A 21,294-nucleotide genomic window follows, 5' to 3' on the forward strand; every position below is an offset into this window, starting at 1 on the left:
TTCATTATACAGGTCCCCTCATCACAACTTTCCCCTTGTCCAAAAAAAAATCTAGATGAACGTATGCTTATCCAGGCTCAGTAGCAGGCCAACATCAACATTCTAAAAACACTTTTGAGCTGGTTCCTCCTATATACACTGTTAAACAACAGAAAAGTAAGTTTCTATGAGCAGGATATGAGAGAGTTTCAAGCTAATAGGCTTAGAGGGGTTATGACTGTTCCACTGATTACCTGAAAATGCTTGAAAAGATCCCAATTGGTCAGTGTTACTTTACACCTAGACAAGTGTTTTATTTCTCATTTTTTATGTTTTTCTTTTGCAGTTAATGTTTCACATAATGAATTAACCAACTTCGGGAATTTTGAAGAATCCTAGAAGAAGAACATATGCTTTGCCTTTCAAGCAAGCAAAGCTGAACCAAGAGGAGGGGATTACTCTGTGGAGACCTTGAAAAATAGGCAGAAAATTAATCTCAGGATTAAGTATTTGGACCACAGGAAATACCAAGATCTAAGGATTTTTTAATTGTTCTTGCAATAATTAAACATGAATTCAAGGTTGGTCTGCCATACTTTTAAAAAAGTTGTAGTAGGCTGAACAAATATATCTGGAACCAAAAACTGGCAAGTTATATCAAATGAAATAAAACATTCCCTACTGACACCTATGGCAACAAGCACATATATATATTAAAAAATAATCTGGATTAGTTAAAGTGAAAAGTAGATATTTTCTTTTATTCATTACTTGGCCATCTTTACAGGTCCATAGCAGAAGAGAATCACTGGACAACTCAATGAACTCCAAAACTAAACAAAGAAAGCAAAAAAGTTTAATTATGCTACATTAAAAAACTGCTTTTTGATTACATATAGTGAGAAATTAATGTTAAGTGCTTTCTGGAGATGATGAGATAAGGATGAAGACACTTCTACTGATGTTTTAAAACTTATTTACTTTTTTGATTTATTGATAATCTATCCATAGTTAAGGGTCTAACCATTACATTTTCTCACATAAACTACTAAAACCAGACACTACCCAGCAGTTTAAATAACATATGAAAAAAGCTGCATCTATTTAACAGCTGCAGAACTCATAGGACAGACGCAGTAAAATATAAAAAAAGACAAGAGTTAAAAATCCTACTGCAAGAATATTAACTGTAATAAAAGAGAAGACATTAAAACCAGCAGCTAGTTAGGTGCCAGGACATAATAGAACCCATAAGGACAGGCAAAGGATAATGCTAAGTTAGGGAGAAAGAGTCTGTTTTCAGCAAAGAACTTCCTGACAGACACCACAACAAAGCAACATGAACGGTGACTGTGTGGTCCCCTTCTCGTAAATAAACCAGGCGTCAAAGGTTGATCTGCAGTTAATAAGAGGCCTAAGCCTTCTCCAAGGATTTGTAGTATTCTGTCAGCACAGTCCAAGCCTTAGGAGCCATGAAGCCTTCCGGCGGGTTTTGTCCTTCTCGAGCCAGCTTGCGCATGCGGGTCCCCGATATAAATTCGAAGTCTTCATGGCTGAGAAAGTAGGAGTGGGAGCAAGGGGGGAGAGGGAGAGGAGCAAGGGAGGGGGAAAAAAAGAACATATTTTAAAAGCAGGCAAAGTTGCTCATATTCCTTCTGCTTTCTTGATACTTTATAGATTTTTTCTTGGGAGTATCGTGCTGTATACGCAACTGTCATTTCCTGACATTTGGCCAGCAATGCCAGTAAATCTCTGGAATATATGCCCTCTACAATATTCAGCTTAGGTAACTCCTGAGGTTTAGCAGCATAGTCCAACTGATCTCCTGTGGACTGAATTGAGTCTGTGCTTCCATCTAGCCTCGCTTGCTCTCTATGGAGAAACGGGGAACTGCGGTTGAAAGAGAACCATCTCCTTCATGTCCTGCCTCAGCCCTCTGCCAAGCAACAACAGCAGGCATCCTATCTTGCACCTCGCCCTGCCATGGCAGCTGACCAGCCCTATGTGCTGGTTGAAGGTTCCAGTGCTGGTTGAAGGAGGTCATTTCAGTGCCACTAGAGAATGTGAAAAAACCAGCATTGCACAAAATCTTAGTGAAGAACAGTTTGCAGAACAGAGAAACTAAAAGCCTCAGAGTCTAGAGGCAAGCTCCACAGCTACCAGAGCTGGGCCGTTGCAAGCCACTGAGCATGCATATTCATATGTATGCATATCAGCAATGTGGCACATACAGTTCAAAACAAAGAAAAAAGCAGGGGAATAATAAAGATACCTTCCCCTAAAGATGTTTTTCCCTAAAAAAGTAGAATTCAGTTGGACAAATGCATAAATGAACCCAGATCAGGATTGTTTATCATAGTTAACATGACAATCTAAATTAATGTTAAGTTCTCAGGTATGTGGTCATAAGCAGCAAAAGCTCCACAAGTTAAACTCTTACTCCTCACAGAAGTGAAACAGTAAAAGCCAGAGTTCTACCAAATGCTCCAAAGGAAAAATTATTTATTCTTAAATTAAATATGCAATTTTACTTACACTATTTGCTCAATTTGCAACATGTATGCATTACTCATTCTTTACTTGTCTGTTTGAAATAAAGGCCAAGTATTGATCTCAGATGCACATGCCTTAGACAGAAACAAGAGCCAAGTGTGCGCATCAGAGGGCAGAACTTGGCTCTAAGTGCTGAGCTATGCTCAGTAGGGTATGGAAGTTAGCAAGATGCAAAAGCATTCCACAGTTCCCTTTCACAAAACCATGAGCCCCATAACTTTTTGATTTGGGTTGTATACATTTACACAGCAGCACTGCTATACATGCTCTTTTCTGATTGCTCTCAATTTGGGACGGCAGGTTTCTGGAGTGTCACAACAAGGCAAAAAACCCTACTGTGCTTCAATTCTGCAAAATATAAATTACATAAAAATGGAAACTTAAAGTCGATGTAAGCCCATGGGAGAAAAAGTTATGTCACTGCTATTTATAATGCCTGAAAATTTTGTTCCTTGGTAGAGAGATGCCTACTGTTCACTAACAATGCCTGAAGGTAACTTGTGTTCTTTGCAAAGAACTATTTCCATATAAAATATGTAAGGAACTGATAAGCCTGGTTAATTCTAGCAAAAAAATATTAAGTGTGCAGATGATCAGAAAGAAAAGAGTAAAGCAAGTACTATAAAGTTTCTCCGTGTGTGGTTTTCTCCACAGTGTGGTAGCAATACCAAAATTTGAGCATTAAAAAAAAAAATGTTAGCTGCTTTATCCCCTCCTTGACTGTTAGGTTTTCAGAAGAAAACCCACTCAACTTCCTCCCGTGCCCTACAAGTGAAATAGAGGTACTAAGACAATAAATTTAGATATGCCATATAAGTTTGCTTCAATAAGACCCCCAATTCATCTGCTTCTTCTCATCCCTAGTTGCATAAAAAGCAGCTCTAGGAATCAGAGATACCAAGAAAGAGAGAAACACGAGAAGAAGCTAAGGAGATTTGTAGAAACTATAAGAAAAAGAAAGAAAAAACATGAGCAAGGATCATTTAAGTAACATACTACACTCAGCATCTCATAACATTTCTAGAAATGTTTCAAAATACTATTAAAAAGTACAACAGTACTAAAGATGCCCTCTATTATCCAAAACCTCTTTTGAATGGGTTTTTCTTTTAAAAAAAAAAAATTACCTTAATTAGTAATCACTAAAGTGATTCAAATGGAGCTTTGGCAATATATACTGTATGTTGAAACAACACAGTAATTTTTGCCTCTTAAAAAGTTACTGCATTTGAAATTTTATTGTTTCCAGTTTAATGCCTACTTTCATACCTAAAACAGAGTATTTGAATAACCACTCAATACTCATTGTCTTTACTAATTGTAAAATTGAAATCTCTTGGATATCAGAAACTGAGATTTCCACTAAGCAGAAATACCTTATCAGTGCTGGCACTGTGGTGTGATGTGAACCATGAGCACGTTGAAATAAAACATCTCAGTATGTGTGATTTGCTTTTGTGGAAAAAGAAACCAGAAAGAAGAGTCAAGTAATTTTATTCATAGTGAATTTTTAGGATATTAGGAGTTACTCTACATAATATGTATTTGAGTGGAACATGGGAGGGGGAAACATTTGACCATTAAAGCTGCTATGAAATATAAATGCTAAAGCCATTCAAATTCCATTCTCAAGTGAGATTTAGAATGACTCTCAATGACACTTAACCCAAGCCTTTTCTGAGCATGGGATTTAAGTGCCTTTGAAATTTTTGTTCAGTGGCTGCTGGAATTAGCTTTCTTTGAGCCACGTTGGATGTTAGTAAATGCTTGTAACATTGATTTGACCCTTTACTACCAGTTGAGTTTGACTAGTATTGACATAATATTTGGTCCCAATGCAATTAAAAGCATTCTCCAAAAGAAAGAAGAAAAAAAGGCAGAAATAAAACCACAACAAAAGCTTGCCAACAGAAAACCTGTCCTGAAACATATTACTTTGAGACCCGTATTTGCTCCATAGCATAGCATCCCAGAACCCTAACGCACTGACAGTGTGGAAAAAGCCTTACATACGCACACTGTGAAATCTCCTTACTTACGGAAGACAAGGCTAGGCAGGCAGAAAATACATAACTTTGCTCTCATACATCTAGCAAAAGGAGAAAAGGAATCTTTTCTTACACTTCAGATTGTGCTCTCCTTCCACACACAGAGCTATAGGTATATACAGACACCCTCAGGTGCACAAGCTAGTATTTTATATTTGGAAAGCAGTGATTTATGCAGAAAAACATAAGAACAAGTTTTTGCTGTTAATTAATCTTCAAACAATTCACAGTAACTGAGCACCAGGCTCAAAGGACACTATAAACCATGCAGAGACGATAAAGAATTCATATACCATTTCTTTTCTTTCTTTCATTTACAAAGACTAATGTTTTAATCTGCTAAATGGCTTTCCCTTTTTCTTTTTTTTTCGTGCCTTCAGTAGTTTTTTTTTACTATAACACCACAAGTCATCCCAGCACAATGACAGCTCTTCATGCTTTGTTATCAGCTTAAATACTTTAAGGGCAGGCTACAATTTCAAAGATCTTACAGTTCTTGTGACAAAACAAAGAAGTTATCACCAGTTTGCAAGTGGGAAACGACTGCATGAAGATTCTTGCAGTCCTGCAGGAAACCTCTGCTGTATCTCTGCAGTGTCAATACAGCACCTTAATACAGTGACTGAGGAGAATATTTTTTCCACTTCGTCAATTATGCCCTACAGGCTTAATCTAAGTATAAAAGATATTATGTAATTTATCTTTCATTTGGGAGCACTAAAGATCAGTCATAATCTTGGGAACCCTGACCTTCTATTAGGGTATCTGGCACTTTGCAAATGACCTTCTTGGAATTCCCATTCTCTGTGAAGGGCAACATCTGGTGCTCTCAAGGACTTAAGAAATTACTCTTAAATACAAGGCTCATGATAGAAGTACAGACCATTCATTCACAGTTTTGTCTATTCATAAAACTATGTTTTTTGGAAACAAATGTATGGAAATAAAACAATAATATGGCTTATTCACCCTGCCCTGGCTTCAAAATGACTGCTATGTTTTACTCAGCTGGTAAACTTTAGATCCGATTAATTCTCAGAACAATTCACAGCGCCTCCTTATCTGGGGTTCAGTCCTTTAACAACTCTCCTTCTCCAACTTCACACTTCCTGAACAGGATCTGTCACGAGGTGAAATCTAGCCTTACAACTGTTTTCAGAAGGACTTTCCCTGAATTTAAATTTGCCTTTGTAGCATCAAGTCATGACTTACACCATAACTCCTCCAGGAACAGAACATTGTCCCTCACAGTGTCAGGTCTTTGTTATGTCAGTCTACGTTATGCCTTGGGAATGCCCTGTAATGCTGAATGAACCAGCTAGTATCTGCTAGGTTCAAACCGTAACCAGCCATGAACAAATCTTCATGAAAGCAGAACATAATAATGTGATTAATATCAACATATGCAAAGCAAATCCTTTACCTGCTGTGAATGAAATGCTTTTCTGACTGACAGGAGGGTTTAAGTATTCTGAGCTGCTATAGTGTTTCAATGTATCCTAAATTATGTACTAATGTTAATTGAGAAGCCATATTTCACATAGCTAAATTAAGGAGGACAGTCAAGTGTGCTTATCTCAGCCTCTTACTATCACTTTAAAAATCAGGTATCACACCAAACAAATTTGGGAATGGTATGTACTTAGTTGGAATAGCTGTCCTGTAAGTATGACTTGATAGTATTAAAGCAATCATGACAACCATATTAAAGGTTCTGGGAAGAAACTATATAAAGTTAAAATCTCTCATCTTCACAGACACCCATGCTTCATTCACATTTTACAGAAAGCATGAACAGTCTGCTCCAGTAACCTTACTTACGAGTTTCTTTTAGCCAAAATTATTTCATCAGTTTTCTTTCAGGACAAAAAGGAAAAAAAACCATTTTTCCAGACACTGCTGTGGCTTTTTTAATTGCGAGACAAATTTCCTTTCTTAATTGAGTTTTTTCTCAGCAGCAGTCTGTGGCTGCATTTTATAGGACTGATCTGCAAAGAACTGGGAATCTCTGCTCACCCAAACAACTACTATTATTAAGCCACCAATCCCAAGTTACACTTGTTTGTGGTAACTGTTTGAGAGGCCTTTTTGGCTGAAGAAACACACTGTTTTTCTGAAGGGATTTCAGCATTGGGTAGGGATTTTTTTTTTGGGGGGGGGGGGTGTTTTTTGTCAGTTGCTTGGTTCTTTGGTCGTTTTTTCTTTACACTTCTGTCTAATAGTGGTTCACAGATTAGACATTAATTTGGAATTTCTCCATTATAACTAGAATTCTTCCTATAATCTTTTCCAAAACATGTTTGGATGTATTCAATTATTGATCCAAAATTCTATGAAATTGAAAAGGGTAAAAACTATGATAAGCAAAAGGACTGTACCAATATTCATACTAGTTTCTGTATGTGTTACTTCTTCAGAATTCTGTGCAAGTGGAAATGCTCAAGCTTCCCAGAGAAGCTTAGATTAGGCTTGCTATCTGACTTCAAAAACAATAAAAAGGGATTTTTTTCTTTATTATCCTCATTATGCCCAAAGGGAAAATAAAAATAAGGTAGCTCTACCTGTGGTGCTATACATTGCTTCAAATGCACTCCTCAAATCCCTTTCCTAAATTTTATATGGTTTCATGAAGTGCTAAACCTAGTTCTAAGATGTCCAAGAAACAAATTGAAAACTGTGGTGGCTTCATGAGGTAAAATACTAATATAGTTTCAAGTAATTGGCTGTTCACAGGTCTTAATTTTTTAAAGGGTAACTTTTGTCAAATAATTTATACAAGTTAAACTTTGTGCACCACTCTGCAACTACAATTTCTGTGCAGCTGGTATAAAGGCTTTTACATCAGTCTTTTCTTACCCCTTTTCCTCACACATAGTACTCCATGATCATCCCTGAATGCAGTCAGGATGTCTCTGCCTTTGCTTATAAACAGGGGTACATGTAGATGCACCTCCTGCCAAGTGACTTCAGCTCCAACACAGCACCACAGCAGCTCAACACTGTTAACCAGCAGCATGAAGCCCTGACACTCAAAGTTAGCAGCCAGGTTCTCCAAACTGTTCCCAAGCAGAGATATCGGGTCTACCGAAACTCCAAGGGCAGCTTGTGTTATGGAGGATACTAATGGAAGTGAGAAACAAACTTAACTCCTATAACAACTCCACAAAACTGCACTTACATGGACACCTTTGGGAGCTGAAGACCTTAAGAACAATGACCTCTTAGAATCACAGGCAGTGCACCTGAGAAGTAAGGGCCTTTGTTACTAATTTGGAGGCAGGGCCAGTGGTATACTTTTTGATGCTTCCCAGGCTTGCCACCAGGTCATGAGCAGCTTGGCCACAGCAAGGTACCACATAGTTGCTCAGTATCTTATGATACATAGCTGACCAGTACCAACCCAGCCTGTGAAAACCTACTCCCACAGGCATACGTGGAATGCTCTCAGGTGTTACATCTTTCCCATAAAAGCTGAGTGTGAACGTTTAGGGATGTCACAGGCAAAGCAACTCTGTGCCACTGCTAATGATGCAGCCCCAACTTGTCAGACATCCTTCTGGCAGCTGGATCAAGCTTTTGGTAGCCTCTCACCACTAGCCAAAGATTCATCCCCTATCATCCCAATGGCTTGGGATTGCCTTCACAAGCAGAAAGATAATTCACTGTCATCAGCAAAAAGCCCAACTACAAAAACCTCTGCTGCCAAGCGAGGTGTGGGTCCAACTCTGCCAAATTAGAGAGGCACTCAAGTTAGCTGATGGTGTCTATTATGGCTTCTCGCACGCACCTTCCCAGACAGAGGAGTCTAGGAGGCCTGAAAGAACAGAAGAGATGACCACTCAGGGAGAGAGTAACTACTTCCAGCAGCTAAGACACACAGCTCAGCTACAGCTCAGTCCAAGGGAAACCCACTTGCTGTAACCTTCCTTGCACCCATTAGTGATGTAAATTCTGGAATTGCCTAGTTGGCTGTCAAGTCTCCAAGCCTCACAGAACTGAGAAAGATGCAAGAGAAACCAAGTTACACATTTCCAAAACAAGTCAGAGCAATGCTTCTATGCATACAATCCTCTTCCCAACATTTTCATGCTTTGTTTTCCACCAGGTAAGTGCTAAGCTCAGGGAAGATTTCCGTGAACATCACTATTTCACACCCAGTGGTCTTCCACCAGTACTGATCCTCTCATATTTCCAGACAATCCTCTATTCCCTGCCATCCTCCTTACAGAGTCAAACACCACATGGTCCAGGAGTCTGCCACATTTTCAGCATTACACAGACTATCTTGAAATGCAGCCAGCTGCACCCACCCAAGCTCTAACTCTGTCTGCAGCCTACCACAGTGTTCTGTCTATGGCAAGCAGGATCAACAATGGCTTTCTCTTCAGGGAGTCTGCATGTGTCTGCATTGCCACCTAGAGGATTGCTGCCACACTCCAGTCCACTCTGTAGTTTACAAACAGTATCTAAAGAAGGACAGGACAAATGGTTTTATATTTTAACAGCAGCAGGGCAAAACTGCACACTAATAGCAGCATGGCTTTTTTTACCAAGACAGTAACAGAGAAAGAAAAAAAATGCCTCAAACCAAAGGGTCCCCACAGGCACGATGAAAGGATAATAGGGTGCGATGAAAGGATAATAGTCTGTGACAAAAGGAAAAACCTGTTACCACTGAGATTTTTGTTATCATTTGCTTTGTCTAATGACAGAGGTACCATTTTACTCCCCTTGATCTAAACCAAATCTATCCTGCTAAGAGAACAGTATCATTAATCACAGAATCAATATTCTTCTACAAAGATCTTCTGCTTCATGCAATGGGAATTCTGGCCTCTCACATTCCTGCCCCCCTTCTATTCCAAATTATTAAGAAGTGACACACCAGTGCAATTATTTCACTTTAATTTTTGCCTATTTATCTTCTAAAACTTGCTGAATTACTTGGAGAACAAACAGGACAAATATCCATACTATCTACTGCAACAGCTTGAACCTTATAACGTATACAGGTTTGCATAAAACTAGCAATATCTACATCACAATCTAGTTACTGTGCACAGCAATGAGGACTTCCAGGTGCATCTCAGATAATGAAAGGCACAAAGGTAGTGAAGTGTTCAACAGCTAGCTAAGAGGCAATGAGTTTAGGAAAAGACTTTAATGTCATATGCTAGGAGTATCCTTCCCTCTGATTTTATTCCCCCTAATGAAAATACTGTATGTATCAGGGCATAGGTCTGATCTCATGCTAGTGTCCATAGCTTCACTTGAGGAAAAAAAAAAACAAACCGCTGCAATGCTATCCAAAGAGAAGCTTCACGGCATTAAGGAGAACCTCACGCTGGAATACTGACTATATGGGAGGGACGAGGGAAGAGGAAGGAAGAACAACATCAGCAAACTACAAGTGCTAAATAAGCATGCCTGACTAGCTTCAATTTTAAAACACCTACAATGTAGCAAATAATCAAATTTCTAAACACATATGGATGTCGTAGAGTAATACACAGAGAAACTATTTTAATTCTTGTCAGGTTTCAACAGATTTGCCTTTATCATGCTGATTATGATTTCCAAGCAACAGAGGAACATACCATAAAGCTATATTTGGTTATGTAACAGATGATAACACGTTGCGGCTTTTAAAAATGAAAGCAGACTAATTCAGGTGCTTGCAACTTACTGCTGAAATATAAAGCAGTTACATAACTTATAATCAAGGTTGAGCCAGGACACTATCTACTAATAACCTAATTCATGGTAAGAAAGACACAAGTTCCTGAATGTGACTTGTTGGTTGATTGTCACAAGCCACAGTGACATCCTTGGAGACTTCTATACTCTGTGTAACTGCAGCATAAGCAGCTGAAGAACAAGAGATAAGAGATGGGTTCATTTTTACAGATCAATCCATCCCATGCTGATTTCGTGCTTTCAAAGATTAACTGTGTTGTACAGACATAATTCTTCAGTTAGAAGCAGTAGGAAATAGAATATTTAAAAAATGCAAGTTTTGTGGGGGATTTTTGTGTTGTTTTTTTTTTTAGAAAAACATCTTGCTTGACAGTTTGTATTTTGGTACTAACTTCAACTGCAGTTTCATGTAAAACAAAAGTATGGCTTCAATAATCTAAATAAAGAGGTTTAAACTAAAATGACAAGTCATCTTCTTAGTCCCACTCATTGGCACCACAGCAACACAGTGAGTTTTGGACTCCACTATGCCACACAAGTCAAAAATAATATTGGAACATGCAGAAGGTGAAATTACCTGTCCTGTAACTGGATCCAAAAAAAAAATAAAAAAAAATAAAACCAAACCAGCTGAAAACCGTGGAACATACAATGGACTTAGGGCATCATTTTGCATTATTGTTAAACAGAGTAAATAGCTATTTGCCACCCTCTCCTGTCCACTATCGTCCCCCTGCTGCTCTCTCTCATCGTTTCTCTTCCATCATAACTGATGCATATTTGACACCTGAGAAGCATATTTAGAAAGATACACCAGCAGCAAGCTAATCTTACCATTACAACAAACAGTAATACTTTTCTGTGGACTTAGCAGTCTGTGCCAACATGTTCCATAATTAGAGAAACTCCAGTACATGCGAGGAAAAGGGGAGCTTCCAGTGGCAGCTGAAGCTGGATCAGGTTAGTTGTGCTGTGAAACCGCACTCAAATCATGCTGAAGTCAAGTTGCATTTGATCTAAAACCACATCTAAACACTGCCATCTCTGAGCAATACGAATTTAATTAAAAACAATTTTTTAATGTGGGCGTGGTTAAAAGGCAGCTATTGCTCAAAAAGTCTTAAAACAAAAATACGACTTACTGATCAGAGTCATAATAATCCATGCACCTCTTCTTCTTATTATAAGCTGCAACTCGGAAGGGTACGATTTCCAGTGCTCGGAGGCCTGGAGCCATTGTCAACACTTTGGCACCATGGGTTGGTTCATACAGATCTTTGCCAGTGTCAGGGTGTGGCATCCCTGCTGGATCTCGCCCTACAATATAGAAGTTAGCTCCTGCAACCATCCGTGATCTACAGTGCCACTGAACCTAGAAGAGAGACAGGGAAAACAGTTAATAGAAGAAAACGGTCAAAGTATGACCCTTAAAATATGCATGCATTGTATAATTACCACTTATTCCCTAATCAGACATGATTTTTTACTATGGAGCCACAACAAAACAAAGAATCAAATACGTGAATCACCGCCAAACTTACAGCTAAGACATGCTATTCTCCTATTTGATTTGCACATTAAGATAGTTTAAAAGTTACTTTAGCACAGTGTTTGGAACAGTATAATCAGGGCAAGAAAGACGAGCTCATCCATTTCTTAGCTCAGGTCTTCCTGATGTCATCGGTCTCCATCCCTTTCATTTTATAGAAAAAGATTAATGCAAAAGCAACTGCTTTGGGCAGTTTAGTGGGACATAGCCACATTTCACTCTATTTTAACCACAGTATTTTCTCTGAAAAGACATCCTGACCAATATAGCTGCCAAACATCTCATCAGAAGAAAGACGAGATAGACTACTTAAACATGTTCATGAGTGATCTAATCAACCTATCTACACGTTAAAAGAGAAAAGTTGCCCATGCTCAGCATTTTCACCTGGTGCATGTGGCAAGGATGATGTTCAAGACAGGACTTCAACATTTAGCCTGTGTCAATATTAAGACCCAAAGGACATATAAACTAGGTACATACTGCACACAAATGCTTGGAATAGGCTTTCAAAGCACTAAGACTGCCTATTTATACCACAAGCTTCCAGGATGAAAACTGACAAAGCAACTCTAGCTTTGGTAAATATTTAGTCACTTTTCCCTGACCATTTCAAAATAATTTTATTCTAACACATCTATGTGAACTGGGGAGGAACCAATGTCAAAATCAGAAAATCTAGCTTTACTGAATTTTGGCTTGGATGCACCAACTCCCTTCCACCTAATATTTGAGGTATTGTAAATATTGATAAACAGCTTTCCTACGTTACTTCACTGTACCTTTCAAAATGAGTGGTTTCATAACTAATAACTTGATTTTCACTTTTTTCTGTATAGCTCCAAATACAATTTCCTTATACCTGCCAAAGGATACTCAGAGAAGAGTTTAAAAAACCAGCAAGTATATAACAGTAGTTTCTCCTATGTGTAGCCTTACCTTCACACAAAACTAAAGGGCCTACCCAGTAACTACATAGCATAAAATAGCTTCGCCAGTTGAACAGTAAAAACATCTGTCAAGCACTAAAGGGAAAAAAACAGAAGGGGAGGCAGGAGGGGAAAAAACTCTACAAATCATAGGACAAAAGTTGCTGCCACTGCCTTGTAGTAAATGGGCAACGTGATGGATGCATTTTTTTTTTAATGGAAGGAAAATGTATCTACCTACTGCAAATCTTTACATAAAACAAAATCAGTGTTTCGTATTTTAGTCATTGTGCATGCTGTTCTATGTTAATAAGCTTTAGGCAAGAAACTCAAAAGTGATTTCTCAAAGTAGTAACTGTTAGTTCTACATTAGCTCTATAACTAATCGCTACAGAAACCATTCAAGGAGGAAGCTTTGCAGTCAATATGGATGGAGTTCTGTAAATCAGTAGTCAGATAGTTAAATTAGGAACCAGCAGGAGTTGTGAGGGTATCACTGGTGTCAGTTTTCATCTTGACCACAGCCAGGCATTACACATGACGGATTCCACTGCTATTCAAGCATATGAAGTGCTATGGAAGCATCTGAATCCTGATAGATATGCTAATAATTTTAATATTTATGTTACAAGCATAGACTGGGCCATACACACGGAATTCCAGCATACCACATCAACTAGCAGAATATTTTCTGAAACTATTCTAGCATACTTAAGAAATTTAAGTTTCATGTTGTCATTTGGGTAACAGCAAGTAAGAACTCCATTTTGAGTAAGTGAAACTATTTGACTAAGACAATTTAGAACAACGTAAACCACTTGACTGAGACATAAAACTAGCAGCTCTTGTCCCATTTCTATACACCTATACTACTTCAGTACATATTTATTTTCCTAAGCAGGTTAACTTATTGCATTTTGATACAGAATTTTCCCTTATAGAACTGTTTCTTTTTTTCCAAGGTAATTATCAGGAAAGTTAAAAATACAAAAATGCTAAATAGATGCTTATGAAACACATCTGTTAAAATCTTTACAGACTGGAAGGCCACACCCGTCCTGTAGATTACCATACTAATGGATGCTTGTTGTTTTGTAAAGCACTTGTGCTACAGGAACAAATCTGGTACCGATCTCTCTTAAATGACCTATGGAAAATGATGAAAGGAAGAGTCTCTTTTATTACTTGGCTACAAACATGATTGTCAGGCTCCATTCTGAGGTCACTGGAAATGGCATATAGGTTAGGAGAAAACTCTCATTCTGTTCAGAATAAGGACTGTGGGTTTTGTTCCTCCTCATAGGCTCATAAATTCAAGAGTGAAGTAGGAGATTTCTGTTAATTCTCACAAAAGGTTTATGGGAACAGTACAGTATTCCCTACAGTAACTCACTTACATGCCTCAACTAGATCTGGTCTTCATTTTTTCTCTGGACTGAAAGGCAGTGCAAGCTCTGATCAGTCAACTGGCCATCAGAAAATAAGCAACACCTGTCTAATTTAATTCGGCTGGTGAGGGCTCCTATCTATGAAAAAACTGCCACAGAGTTAACCTCTTGAGCCTGGTCAGAATTTCAACTTCCTGTGACTTACGGAGGGGAAAGGAAAAAGAAAAAAAAATAGAAAAAAGACAAAAAAAGTAATGAGATGGAGAACCAATATTCCCTAAAGGAACTGCCCTCAAATGAGAGTGTTTATTCTCTCTACTGATTCCCACAAACCTCTAGGGATTCCAACCCAAGACCTGGCTTCTAAATAAAGTGTAGCCAAATAATTACTTCATACAAAAGCCTTGAAGCAATTCTCTCCAAATTAAGTTTGCCAAAAAATAAGCAAAAGTTTGGTTGGTTTGGTTTTTTTTTTTCTTTTCTAATTTGTGTATAGCCCTCCAACATACAAACATTTTGCTTAACAGTCATAAAACTTATCTTAACATTCAGGACAACTATTTGGTATGTTAACAGATCTTATGATTCCTTCTGAAAAAGACTGTAAAAAAGGAGGAATGATTAATTCTTTATCATATCATACCCTTACAACTGTAAGGAAAGGAGCATATAAACCCAATATTGTCTCCCACCATTTCCAGAAAAATCCTCCAATATGCAAGTTTCTTCATAGAATGTTTTGGCTGATGACAGAGGAAGCCTTTGAGTCTAGTTTCCCAAGTAAAATTAGTTTCCTCTCTCCATTAAAAAAACCATAATGCACAAACCTCAGGTGTAACATGAAATCCTTCAGTGCACTATCAAAGGGGTTTGGTTTTGTTTTATACTCTTCCTGTGTTTACCTCAGTTGGTCCAGCATACATCATGGGGGAAGGGAATATAGCCACCACTGTTGTTTCTGGATTCAAGACTCCCTCCTCCAGTACTGCAGCATGTTGCTTCATGCGCCACATGAGAGGAACATCATCCTCCTTTGTCCAGCCTCCAAGTGGATGCAAGAGTAAAACTGGGCGCCGGTAGCCACGTTCCAAAAGCTGCTTATGAGTATCCTGCATTAAAAGAGCATGCCCATTGTGCACTGGGTTGCGTAACTGGAATGCAAAGACAGCATCTATGGAGAAAAAACAGACAAAAGATATAAGGAAAGCAAGTTCTTTTATCAGGAGTTGTACAACCATAGGAAAATCTTCACACAGTACAATCTTTCCTCTGAACTCTACTGAACAAGTATAAAAGCAGTAGTCACAGGTCATTAAAGGATTATGAATTCTTATAAAATCATTATACTCAATAAGCAAAATTATTAAAAAACAACCATACTAAAAAAAACAGAAATAATTTCCTTCATTTTTGAGATTTCCACAGAATTACTCTAGTTTTTCCAATAGCTACAATCTTCTCTTTGGATGTTTCACTTGCATGAACATATAATATAAGGTCAAATTCTAAGAGGAAATCAAACTATGCTACCTGTCTTAAAGGCTCAACATATCATCAGGAGAACAAATGGACATGTTTGCAACAAAAGGGGATTTAATGTACTTTAATAAGTTTCCTGCACCTAAACAGCTTAATAGAGTTTACTCAGAGTAAGAACAAAGCAAGGCTAATTGCTATTCCAAAGTATGACAAACCCTTCAATGAAAAACCCTGACACAACCCAGATTTCTCCCTTCTGCAAATCAAGATAAACTAAGGTACCCTGCAAGATACCAAAATCACCATAACTGAGAGGTTTCCCAAGAAGGAACCAATGAAATCTAGAGAACAGGTTTTTTTCAGGTATCAAAAAATTTATTTAGGGGCTAGCTAAAACAAAGACTGGTATCTCAAACCTGGAGATCCTGGAAATACTGACTACACTGAAAAAAGACAGGAGCTCAGGACCAATCTCAGTTCGCATTCTTGATGTTAATCCCTTCCTTCACACTTAGAGGCACTCAGCATCTGCCTACCGGTCGCTGCCACAATGAAGGCAGCTTGATTGTTCTCTGCTTTATGACATTACTCAGCCTCTTATTTATCTGCCTAATACAACTGCTTTAGTGAGAAAAACTGTTTTATTTCTTCCACAATATAAAACTAGCAGTTAGCTCACAATTTTTAACTGTGATACATTCCACTTTGCACCAGTCTGCTTGCAATTACTGTCATAAGCTTTGCTCCCCAGAAGCAGCATGGAACAGACTTAAAAATAAAACAGCATTAAAACTCAGCATTCAACCGTACCTGATACAGTTTTAGCCGAACCTTATAATTTTTAAGTCACATTCTACCACGTTTTAACATGACCTTTTCCTGCATTAGTAACATGTCTAGTGTGCACAGAAAGATAAAATTCAGAACCTCAGGCATTACCAGCTTCTCTTCTGTATTTAGGCAATGCAATGCCTGAGATCATAACAATACCAGTAAAAGCCAAAGAATGCCACCTAAAAGAGCATTCAAGATCTTCATCCTTGAAACAGTTCTAGCCCCTGTGGTATTGAGGCAATAGGCATTTGGATAAAATTTTGCAGGAAGAAACAGAACAAGAAAAATTTAGTCACCAGCATTCATTTCCTTGAATTTCTGCCTTAATTCAGCTGGAGTGAGACGGTATTGATCAAGTCCATCATTCCAATAAATACGATCAAGAACCTGTAGATCTCCACCTACAAGCCAGTTCCCTTGCTCCATAACCATCTAAGAAAAGAAAGGAAAATCATTTTTAGGATTGGTTGTCAGCTTCTCCTGAGCATTGCCATGGGGACACAGCTTTATCAAGGGAAGAGTTCCAGGTTAATCTTATTTGTCAGTCTCAAGTCAAGCATCAATTTAAAAAAAAAACCAACCAAACAAACAAAAAACCAAAAATCACTGGAACATAATCCAGAAATGTTATACCATGGTGCAGAAGAGTTGCACAAATCTGCAGTAGGCATATGCCTTTCATTCAAAATAAAGGATTTTTTTTTAATACAGAGAAATGCAAGTAGCCAGTATTCTTAACCAACGTTATTATATCACAAAAAGAGATAGTGACTGGAAAGCCTAATATATTAAGTACAATGAGGTTGCACATTTATAATTGTTGGTCAAAGCAAATGCAGTTCCAGTATCACCCTGCAGTTTACAAGATTCTGGTCAGCAATAAAATAACAAATAAACCAGTTCTGATTAACTACACACCCAATTTAATTTACAAATAAAATCAGAATCTTTGAAGTAGAATAGCTTTTGGATTTGTTTCACTGTAGCACACTTTACCAAGGCGACATATATTGTACACTCACTAGAATTCTTTTGATATCTTCAAATATCAATCACCTCGCTGTCAAAAAATAATTATAGCAAGCGGCTTAACATACCTTAGCAACGGCTATAGCATTCACTCAGAAATTGTTAACTTCTGAGAATGCATTTGCTTTTGAAGATGGAACCACAAAAAACTTCCAAGTTTCTGATAATTTTTTAGCCTTATTAATTTAAAAGATCTATGTTATTACATTAAAATGTAATTGAAAGGTGACAACAAATGTTGATATAACATCAGACATTACATACTAAACCCACAAGACAAGATATTAAAATTAACAGTGGATTTTTCAATTTATTTTTCCTTTGAGATAGAGGACCTGCTGGAATTAAACGATGCTACAGTCACCACCCACTTCCCATAGAAAATGCTACACTTTGACATCTTACCAAGGTGGGGGTAAGGTGTGATAAAGAAATGAAGATGAGAAAACTGCACTACAATAACCCAAAGATTTCTGATTGATTTAGAAGGGCCACCAGATTCATGTCCTGCCATGATACTATTATGCACACATTCATATCCTGTCATGATACTACTGTACACTCCAGTACAGACATAAGAACATAGTTCCTCATCTTCTATGTTAGTTTCAGCCATGTCATTCTGTAATTGCTAATGCATTATAACAAGTCATTCAAATCTTGTCTGCAGGAGATCATCTTAGAATTTCTTAAATTTGTCTTAAGTTTTCAATAAAGGGCTAATCTTATGTTCATCAGCACAGAACACAGCAAGGGCTTTGAAAATCTTCCAGAATACTCTCTTTTTGTGTCTAGCAGGAGATGTCCTTTTTCAGATATGTTCCCAAATACAACTTCATCAGTAAAAGAATGTCATTAATAAAAAAAAAACCATGATTGCACATTAATAAAGAAGTAAAAAAAATCCATAATTTTCACATATGTATAACTATTAGTCATACAGATGCTTTTAGAACAAATCAAAGACTTTCCCTTTTTAAGAGCAAGCTCATAATTTGAGATTTGTTTGATTTCTTTTTATCTGAGTCATAGTTGTTAACAAAGAGATACTATAGAGACAAATGGGCAAAACACATATTTTGGCTCTGCAGAGCAAAGATGCAACATCTACACCAGCTTGCAAAACCAAACACAGCATTGCAGTGAGTATGTTACAATTAGAATATTTCAGTATGACATACGCTTAAGGTCAAGACAATAAAACATACTGAACACAATGGGTGGAAAATAACTCCCCAGACACTAAATAATGAATTCTCCAGGAATGGGGCCTATTCCAAAAGCATCTAAACCAGGCAGTTCTCACGTACTCCACATGCAGACAGAATAGAAGTCATCTTGCCTTCACAATGTGTATATCTGCTGATTAAGGAGCTTTGATGATCCATCTGGCTACACAGAGGGATGCGTTTCCTAGGCACACTAGAGAGTAAAGATCGCTCTTCTGTAGCACACATCCTACAGTACACTTTAAATTCATTTCATGTGTACATATTGACATTAGATTTTCATACTAAGTGCAGACTATTCAACAGCTGCATAGAACAAAAAAAAAAATCACCTTTGTTTCTGCTCAAATGTTTTAATTAGTACTCAAAGTAGTTTTGCTGTTGAATTAACACTAGTCACACACATCAGCTTCACTTAATTTGCAGCTCTACAAACAGTACAGCTAATAGAACTAGATTTTCAACTCTTAAACACACACCTTGATATAGGGATGCTCCTTGCACGTCGTTCCCCATTGCCTAGCACAGCGTTCCTCTTTCCTGTGCTCATAGAATTCAGGATTACGGAGAATGGCCACACGGCGACCTTCATACACCAGTGCAATTGCTGTACACCCATCCAGTCTGTCTTTGTCCTCTTGAGTAGCCGTTAGCACTATTGGCACTGACAGGTTAATAACTCCCCCTGCAGAGTGAGGGGTGGGGGGAAAAAAAGCCCTTATCCTTAGTAATGGTCTTCAATGATTTATGAAAATCTACCCTCCTAGCAAACTACAGTCCAGGCTGTATGTGTATCACACAACAGATAGTTCAGGTACTTATTTTAGCAGGGGTTAAAAGCAACTTTGAGAATTAACTCTTGCATAAGATACATGTGCTATAAAATTGTGCAAGCACTGAGGTTTGAAAAAGAGCAAAGACAGTAGTGAAAATACCAAGTGCTTATAGCTGCACACAAGTATTTAGACTGTGAAGATACTACTTTTTGGGGATCTCAGATGAATATCTTGTTCAAGAAGCTACAGAGTACGCAGAAATACACAACTGACATTTTTTCAACAGATGATCTAAAATATGAGGCAAGATTTCTACTGTAGTGAATAATGAGTAAAAAAGAAATAGTATTCTCAGTAGCTGTACTTTCAGTCCGTAAGAAAAGTTCAATGCGATAGAAGCAGCCAAATGTACCAAAGTAGTCGGCAAATGTAATTCAAGTATTTCAGAAGGTAACTTTTGCTGTTTACTTAAAACCATATTCAGATTCAAGCATATATATTTCAGAAAAAGCTGTTGAGTCAGGCAGACATTTTGCACAGTTTGTTCAGCTGAAAGCTTACCAGCTACTTTACTTCTAATATTAAACCAATGTATCTGAATTTTAAGGTTATGTGTGGTCCACATTTTTAAGCATTTACTTCACTGCTAGATGCTGGAAGCCTTGTTTTTCTTGACTACAGGAGTGAGATTTGAGAAACCCAATGGAGTAAATACTGTAAGTCTAATGCAAAGGCTTGAATTCTAATGAGCACACACTTGCTAGAAGAGTGCAAAACTTTCAGGTGGTCTCTAGGAGAAAAGTCATGGGCCCTTTGAAGTTAATGGAGTTTTTGCTATTGGTTTTAGTAAGGACAAGACTCTAAATAAGGCTGATTTCCCTGTTATTTGAGCAATTCATTTTTTTTAACCTTGTCTCAATTTTACCTTAAGTGTGCGAGGAAGTTAAAAATTATGAAGATAGGTTAAAAGTTTAGGAGAAAAACATAATGCAAAATGAAAAGCATGCTGCGCATGTTCTCCTAAGTTCAGTCTTAGTGCTCAGAGTTACTTTCAAAGCAGCTAGGTCATAAAATTGAGCTTGGCAACAGTCACAAAGGTGATTTGCCACCCCTAACTTAAGTATTAAAAAAATAATTTTGCTTTGCAAACAAGTAAATAAATATTTCAAACTGGGAAGGGATCTCAAACCTCTTATAAAAATTTTGTCAGTGATCAATAATAAATATATAATATCTTTGACATCAGTCTTCAGCCACTGTACAAATGAGAAACTGAGGCAAGGTAATGGAGTGAGTTTATTAAGTCACAGATGAGCACAGTGTCAGCTTAAGACTATTTCAGATAATTTAAGCTTTAAAGTGAGGATATCAACACACCTGCACTGATTTCCATAATGTAGAAGTCAGTCAGAATGAGCATTGCATTTAGATCCCAAAGGATGAGATGCATTGGAGGTATTAAACAATTTCCCTCTCTTCAAAGTCAAAATTCTGGAAAACAACTGCTGCTGTAAGACTCCAGAACTAAGCTACCAAGCAGGGCGGAAACTTTCAGGATGTTGTTTTGATCCAACTGTTGTCACTGCTTCAAGTAGCAAAGGAGCTTTAAGGCAATCGCATTTTTCTAAAAAGGTTCTCATATGTAAATGTTGCAGTAGATTTCTAAAAGGAGGAAATACGGTAGCATCTAGAGGAACATGACTATTCTATTCAAGCTTAGGACTGAAAATTGTTTCCATTAATATGTTATTTGTTATTTTTCATTACTCATTTTCTGCAGCATACATGAGGTACTAAAAATGAC

The 21,294-nt window shown here is 37.6% G+C and overlaps 1 protein-coding gene across 1 annotated transcript in view; it reads right to left on the minus strand.

Moving 5' to 3' along the window:
* Positions 1–713: 713 nt before the first annotated feature.
* PAPSS1 (3'-phosphoadenosine 5'-phosphosulfate synthase 1) overlaps positions 714–21,294 on the minus strand; it is a 45,769-nt gene continuing 25,188 nt past the window's right edge. Inside the window, exons 8-12 of the mRNA XM_064450069.1 lie at positions 19,194–19,399; positions 16,753–16,888; positions 15,046–15,314; positions 11,420–11,649; positions 714–1,532 (exon numbers count right to left, since the gene is read on the minus strand). Coding sequence (XP_064306139.1) covers positions 1,394–1,532; positions 11,420–11,649; positions 15,046–15,314; positions 16,753–16,888; positions 19,194–19,399 — 980 coding nt within the window. The 3' untranslated portion in view covers positions 714–1,393. The remainder of the gene's footprint in view (positions 1,533–11,419; positions 11,650–15,045; positions 15,315–16,752; positions 16,889–19,193; positions 19,400–21,294) is intronic.

The sequence above is a fragment of the Phalacrocorax carbo genome, chromosome 4, assembly GCF_963921805.1.
Source record: "Phalacrocorax carbo chromosome 4, bPhaCar2.1, whole genome shotgun sequence".
Classification (NCBI taxonomy): domain Eukaryota; kingdom Metazoa; phylum Chordata; class Aves; order Suliformes; family Phalacrocoracidae; genus Phalacrocorax; species Phalacrocorax carbo.